This window comes from Hemicordylus capensis, chromosome 6 (genome assembly GCF_027244095.1).
Source record: "Hemicordylus capensis ecotype Gifberg chromosome 6, rHemCap1.1.pri, whole genome shotgun sequence".
In the NCBI taxonomy this organism is placed as follows: domain Eukaryota; kingdom Metazoa; phylum Chordata; class Lepidosauria; order Squamata; family Cordylidae; genus Hemicordylus; species Hemicordylus capensis.
The window spans coordinates 33,551,567-33,559,529 of record NC_069662.1 but is presented as its reverse complement, the minus strand read 5'-3'; the positions used below and the strand labels follow the sequence as shown (position 1 = coordinate 33,559,529).

Here is a 7,963-nt window from a genome sequence, read left to right as displayed (position 1 = left end):
AGCCAAATCCAGATGGACGTCCAGACTGTGCTGTGCACTTGCTCTTTCAGACAGTAGTGGTTGGTGACATTGAGTCTGGGGGTATTTTCTACTGTACCAGCTTGGGGAGACTGAAGTCAGCGCAGACCAAAGCTGGCACAGAGGAACTTGCTTCCACGGTTGCATCCCAAAACAGAAAAATGCTCCACCTCCCACCAAACAGAGAGAGAAAAACATGCTCATATCTAGAGCAAACTTACAAATCACACAGAAGGAACAAGAGAGGGGAGCCATTTCCCTTGATGTAGGGGGTTTCCACTGGCGTCCCCTCCCCATTACTGTAGCTTCCTCTCCTTTGTGTTATTGGCCAAAATAGCTGCTTTTCAAGTGATTCCAGCTTCTGATTGCTTGGAGGCGGCTCCAAGTGTTGCTCCAAAAGGAAGAAAAACAAATGGGGTGCTGGTGTACATGCTTGTTGTCACAGCATATGCATTCTTTTCCTTTTTGTAGGAGGGAGGCACAGTCCCTCCTGCCTTTTCTGATGGGCCATCTCTGCTTTCAGTGACTACAATACCATCTGGAACAGATTGATCCCCTCTTCAGTGGTTCCCCTACTGACCATTAACACCTCCATCTTGCCTGGGTTAAGACTTGCTTGTTTGCCCATATCCATGTCTCCAAGCTCCAGAGTAGTTCAGTAAATTCAGCAATTCCCTGGGATCAGCTTATATAGTGTGATAGTGGTGGGTGTCGTCTACATACTGGTGACACCTTAGCCCAAACAAATCTCCAGGCAATGTATACCACTAGTTTCCTATAAAAGTTAAAACAACATTCCTTTTGTTTCTTTTTCTGTTCCTTCTGCTTCTTTAACTGTTAATGGCATTTTGATTTTCCCCTACTCCATGTTCTAGGAATTTGGGAATAATTTTTATTTGTCTCTTACATTGGAGATTTAGGACCTTTCTAAATAATTGCATTATCAAATTATTCCCTTTTCACATTATGTTATCCACTGGAGAATGGATTCCTTGGGCATACCAAAAAGAGTTTTGTTTGGGACCAGAGGTGTAGCTACAGTATAATTGAGCGGATGGGTTCAAAGAACCCAGGCCGCCCCAGCTCCACCCCTCCCTATTTTCTTCATTATCTCCCTCAGAGGGGCCTCCGGGAGAAAGGGGCAAACATATGTCCCATCTCCCCTAGCTGTGCCCCTGTTTGGGACTCAAATTGACCAACTCTCTGGATATCATTATAGCAATTTCAGGGTGTAATGCTCTACCTTTTTCTTAAGGAGAGTTTAGGGGAGATAGATAGATAGATAGATAGATAAAGTGCTGTCAAGTTGGTGTCAACTCTTAGTGACCAGATAGATAGATAGATAGATAGATAGATAGATAGATAGATAGATAGATAGATAGATAGGAAGGAAACAGAAGATGATAAGAGGAAAAATTCACCCCTTCATCACTGGCCTTTTATTCAAAACACTCCCAAAAATGTTCTTTCAGTCCTTCATGGCACTTCTGATCACAGTTGATGAGTGCATTGAGATCCTGTTTGTTTGTAACATCACTGAACTCCAGCTGTGTGTGAGTCTTACTATACTAAAAATAGTTGGAGATGCTTGGCATCTGTCCCCAACTTCTTGGCATCTTCCTCTCACTTGGGCATTTTAACGCACACATAACATGTTCGGAGATGGGAGCATCATCATGAAAGGAGTTTGTCACTAAGATATTTGTGGGAGAGAAATTTAATCTGTCCCTGTTATTAAAAGGAACTGCTTGTTTTCAGCTTCGGGTGCCATTCAGAATTTAGAGAGACAGTATGACCAGAGTAGATGAGCATAGCGAGTTATGCCAATAGTCAAAGTAAGTAAACATGGGAGAATGGTGCAGCCAGAGCAGATATGCTGAATTTCATTCTGTCAGTAAATGCTGTCCTTCAGGGTATTTTGAAACATTTTTTCAAATCATGGGATTAAACCAGGACTTTATCTTCAATGTTATGAATCCAATTTATTGCAAATGTGTCAAACATTTGTTCAGTTCATGACATGCTTTATGAAAATGAAAAGTATCTGATTTGACAATGATGTGAAAAACCCTAGCTAGGGAGAATGCTTGTTTGAACAGCTAAAAATTCTTGATGAAATACTGTATTCTGATTCTGTCTTTCAGAAATAGAACACCCCTTATTTTGAAGTATGATTTTTAAAATTAAAAGTCAAACTGAGATAATTATTTTCAGTATCTCAGAAACCCAAGGATTGCTGGATGAGACTGTCAGAGCATCCCTAATCTTCAAAGTCTGACCAGCTTTCCCTTAACCTCCCCTACTGCCTGAACAGAGACAGCCAAATTATGTCTGTATTGCTCTTAAGAATATAGATAGCAAACAATGGAAAACTGACTCCCCCAACTCTACTGTAATTCTACCCATTGATAGAAACAGCTTCTACTCAAACATTTGGAGATTAAATAAGCATATAGTGAATGAGTGCCAGTTCTAGAAAGACTCCAGAACTAACAGATGCAGCAAACATTTGGAGCATAGAGAAGACATCAAAGAGATAGACTTGCATCCTAGAAATGGAATATGAATGGAACACATCAGAACATTTACATGGGAATGATACTGACTTAAAGGTAAATATTTCTAATTTGATTTCTAATCTGATTTCCATGCAGGGTAGGGTCGCCACATGTCTAGGACTGGTCTGGACAGCCCAGGAATCAGATGTCCTGTCCAGATATATTATATGCCCTGTGCAGGATATACAAAAAATATGGTCCTGTCCGTAATGAGGAATTTTACCCATTTTTCTGTTGCCTCTCTCCAGGCATTGTAGCTACATGGTGTTTTAAAAGACCCACATTTTTACCCTTCCTCTGGCACCAGTGCTGCCAGCTAGCTAGGTTGACTAGATGGCTCAGCAAACCCCTTCCCTTCCTTTCTGGGTCATCTCTAAAGTTAGGGTGGAAGTAAATTTCTGGGTTTAGCTGTGAAGTGTACAGACAGAAAGAGCCCCCCGCTCCTCTAGTGGCATCGTTGGGATCCCATGTCTGTCTAGAACATTCTTTACAGTCTTAGTCCAAAAGCGGGTTTTTAAAATTTGGTCCCCCCTGACATTTGTATCCAGAAATTTTCTCTGATGAATGTGGCAATCCTAGTTCTGGGCCAAGGAAATTACTAGAACTGAGATAAGATTAATGAGATTTACAGATTATATCTTCTGCTTAATGTAAATTAGCTTCCTGGTTTAAGAGGCAAGCAGTAATGTAGTGGGTAACTTTTTTAATCTATGCAAACAAATATTTAGAATATCGGGAATAAGCTATTAAGTTGCAGAGAATATTTCTTCAGGGCAACAGCCCTGAAGCTGGGAACAATAACATAACTGTTGTTGGTTTTCCAAAGTATGGGCTTTTTTTTACAGGCACTACAGGGCTGAGAAATTTCACAGAGAGGTGTATAGCCAATTAAAAACCCCCAGTTAAGGCAATATTGTAGTTCATATTTAGCTCCACCAAGTTCATTTGGATATGCAGCCAATTTAATAAATCAACAAAATAAACATAATATCAAAATATTCTAGCTGGTTTGTGGCTCACAACATTTAGTTCCACCATGTTCCTTTGGAAACATTTGGAAATAAATATTTGGAATATTGGAAATAAGCCATTGGATTGCACATAATACTTGTTCAGGACTATAGCCCTGAAGCTGGGAACTATCACATAATTATTGTCCACTAACTAAAGGTTGGGCTTCTTAAAGACACCGCAGGACTGAGAAATTTCACAGAGATGTGTATAGACAATTTTTTAAAAATAAACTAACGCAATATCATCACTCACATTTAGCTCCATCAAGTCCACTTGGATATGCAGCCTATAAAGCTGCCAGACACGGACCAAACACAGCAAGGCAGCTTTGTAGCCCTAGGGTGTCATGTTGGAAGTCAAATCCAAAGCAAGTGAACCCTGACTATGCACAACTTCAATTAGTGAGAAATGGTTGTCACTAAATTAGGCTCTGTTGAGTTCACTGGTGCTTAGTCAGGATTCACATGCTCTGGATTTAATTCCACCCCCCCACCAGGAGGAATAAGAAGTGTCTATCTGATACTTGTCCTGTGAATGTTTCCTGTGACACACTCTGGGTGTAGCAGAGAATATAACTAAATGTGGTGTTTAGTTCACTATAATATGAGGTCATTTAGAAGAAAGGCATTCATTCATTCATTCATTCATTCATTCATTCATATTTATTTATTTATCATATTTATATGATATGATCACTGCCTGATGTGTTTTTTACACCATCCAAAACCACAAATAAAAACAATAAAAACAATTTAACAGAATATAAAAGTTAAAAACAATTCCACAGAATAAAGACAATTAAACAGTTTAAAACTAATTTCATTTAAAAGACTAAGAGAACAGGTGTGTTTCTTTTAGTTCTGTTCTCTCTAAAAAGAAACAGAGATGGAGATGCTCCTGTTTTGACAGGGAGTATATTCCAAAGCCCTGGTGCAGCCACAGAGAAGGCCTGGTCCTGAGTCGCCACAACGCAAGCAATTACATTTCTGAATTCCATTACTGAGGTAATTTTGAGGCCCGAGACAAACATGCTTTGCCTGACAGTTTATTGATGAAAGGAGAATTGAGGGAGGGAGGAGGAAAAGGATGCTGCAATCCTGGGCAGGGTCACTCAGAAGTAAGCCCTTCTAAACAGAGAGAGACTTAAGCTAATATATCCTGTATCTTTTCATTTGCACACAGGCAGTAAATAGGCCTGTTTCAAACATGTTCAAATTCATTCCATACACACACACACACATACACACCCCCCCCAATTGCCACTGTTTCTCCCTCAAAGTGTTTTAACGACCTACTTGGCTTTCCCCACCTGCCTACTCCATGCCCTCACCCCCTCACATTTCACATTCCCTCACTAATTAATAGGCACTGAACTTGCCTCACTAATTTAATAGGCATTGGAATCCACTAGCTGGCTCCCCTGCCAATGTTACTGGCAAACATGTTAGCATCCTGGTTTCATTGTGGGCCAATTCAGATGAACGTTAGTCTGCCACCTCTTTTACACACAATCAGGCTTGAACCTTATCACAAATGTACCTGCCTCTACATCTCTCAAGGATCTGTCGATGCATTCTCGGCATGTTCTTTTACTCACATATAAGGGGTGATCATCTGAATCCCCCCTCTACACAGGCTACACAATCCAATTAGGGTTCTGCATGTAGAGGGGCCATTCAGATGATCACCTTTCACAAGCGATTCAAGGATGTGCTGAGAACACATTGGTACATCCTTTCATGATGTCATGGCAGGCATGTTCTCAGTGTGTTCCTGCTTTAATCACATGTCGTGGGGTGGGGGGGGCACATTCCTCCAAACCGGTCCTGCCAGATTTGTCATGGCTGACCCACCCTGCAAATGATCACTTATTCTTCGCTGGGTGGGCAGATTGCCCACCCAGACAAGCAGCGGCTCTCCTGTGAGCCGCCTGCGCCTTGCCCGACTACTCCGTGGGTCGGGTGCAGGGAAGCGCTGCCATGTGGCTCCGTGCCCCCCGGAGCCCAAATAATGCACCGCGAAAGTGCGCAGTACATTACTGGGATTCCCCCCCCACCAAAGTGTGCCCACTGCAGCACTTGCTCCTTTAAGCTCATTTAAGCAGGAGGCTACCAGGATCGGGCACAATCCCAGTGATTCACATGAACTCATTGACTTTAATGGGGCAGGAAAACCTTAATAACATTTGAACCACTGGCCAAAACTTCACCAAACCATTAACAGGCACTCTTCCTTGATGAGCCTGAACATAGTACATCAGTCATTTTCACCCACTGTGAAGGGAATATATGATACACCTGGATAAAGTTTGGGGGAGAGGAGGTCAATGTGTCAGTCTTCAATATTTTTAAACTAGCAGTACCTGTGACAATTTTCTTCAGATAGCTTTCACTTAGGCACATTTTTAGAACTCATCTAGCAGATCACACATGCCCAGTTTCAAGTTATTCGTTCAACAGCTGCCATATTTATAAGCCATACAATTTTGAGGTTTATCATGGCAGAAACATTTTCTTTCTTTTTTTGCTGCTTGACTTAACTAGAGGGGCACTCCTGTGCCCCCTTAAGTTCTTAAAGTGAGAGAACATTCATTTATGTAAACTCTTACTTGGTGAAATGGCCCACCACCTCAAGGGTTGTACCACATTCTCTTACTGAGTGCATAGCTGAAGTCTAAGATTCTGCCAGATACAGCTGTCAATATTAAGTTGAAACATAAGAGACAGCGAAATAGGAAGACTTTTGTTACCATTACAGACTAATGTTTTTCACATTGTATTTCAGAATGGCCTTGATATGTACCTGCAAATAGAAGCTGGGGAGAATCTGTCAAATGTTTCAATTTTCATCCTCCTAGGATTTGGGAACCTCCTTGAATTGCGGATTCCTCTCTTTGCATTGTTTGTGGCCACGTACACTTTGTCTATTATTGGGAACCTCCTAATTATTTTTCTAGTTGCAGTTGACCGACATCTTCACACCCCCATGTATTTTTTCCTCATGAACTTGTCGTGCTTGGAAACTTGCTACATTTCAACCATCCTACCCAGGATGCTCGCCAGTTTCCTAACTGGGGATAGATCCATATCTGTTAAGGCTTGCATCACACAATACTATTTCTTTGGATTCTGTGCAGCCACTGAATGCTATCTTCTAGCAATGATGTCTTACGATCGATATTTGGCAATATGCAAACCTCTGCACTACACAACCCTTATGAGTGACAGACTCTGCATCCAATTAGCATTCACTTCTTGGATGAGCGGCTTAGTGACCAACACTATAATCACTGGCTTCATGTTACAGTTGACATTCTGTGGACCCAATGAAATTGACCATTTCTTTTGTGATGTGTATCCTGTGGCAAACCTCTCCTGTAGCAATACCCACCTGGTGAAACTTGCTACCTTTATTCTTGGCCTCATGGGAACAGGGCCGCCTTTTCTACTGACTCTGGGCTCCTACGTCTGTATTATTCTCACTGTCTTACGAATTCAGTCCAAGGCTACCCAGCAGAAGGCCTTCTCCACCTGCTCTTCCCATCTCATTGTTGTAACACTTTTCTATGGGTCAATATTCCTTGTCTATATAGTCCCTGAAACAGAGACCCTCAGTGAGCTCCACAAAACATTTTCTGTCTTCTACACTGTCCTGACTCCCACGCTCAACCCCCTCATCTACAGTCTGAGAAACAGAGAAGTGAAGGAAGCCTTTTTCAGATCTGCCAGGAAATTCAGCAACCGAGTTTCATAGTTTCAGGAGGTCTTGGCCAGGAAGTGTTAGGAAGGGCTTTGCTTTCCATAAGTGATTAAAATTCATTGGAGCAGGGGCCCATAATTTGTTTATGAAACTCTGTGAAGTGCCATGGACATTGACAGTGTAATAATAATAATAGTTATCATAATCATAATAACAAGTGAGGACTCACTTTTTAATATTGTTGTTTGTTCCCAGCTCTAACAGGAAATATCTGGGAAGAGGGACTTTGGGACATATAAAGTGTGCTGTCGAGTCGGTGTCAACTCCCTGGTGACCACAGAGCCCTGTGGTTGTCTTTGGTAGAATACAGGAGGGCTTTACCATTGCCATCTCCTGAGTAGTATGAGATGATGCCTTTCAACATCTTCCTATATCGCTGCTGCCTGATATAGGTGTTTCCCATAGTCTGGGAAACATACCAGCGGAGATTCAAACCAGCAACCTCTGGCTTTCTAGTCAAGTCATTTCCCCACTGCAGGGGAAGGTGGCTCTTGGGACATATAGGGGATGAAAATTTTTCAGGGGGCCTGTTTCAATGACACTTCATTCATTGACCTGACTCCATAGGATAAGGATCTGTGCACACTGTGAACACAGATGTCCTTCTCACTCCT

At 41.8% G+C, this 7,963-nt stretch overlaps 1 protein-coding gene across 1 annotated transcript; it reads left to right on the top strand.

The window, feature by feature from the left end:
• Positions 1-6,386: 6,386 nt before the first annotated feature.
• On the top strand, positions 6,387-7,343 carry LOC128331293 (olfactory receptor 11L1-like). The gene has a single exon (XM_053264644.1). It carries the CDS (start codon positions 6,387-6,389, stop codon positions 7,341-7,343), a length of 957 nt encoding a protein of 318 aa, XP_053120619.1.
• The last annotated feature ends 620 nt before the right edge of the window (positions 7,344-7,963 follow it).

Bases quoted from the DNA above. Each gene is read 5' to 3' on its own strand.
- LOC128331293 (XM_053264644.1), top strand. From the start codon at position 6,387: ATGTACCTGCAAATAGAAGCTGGGGAGAATCTGTCAAATGTTTCAATT.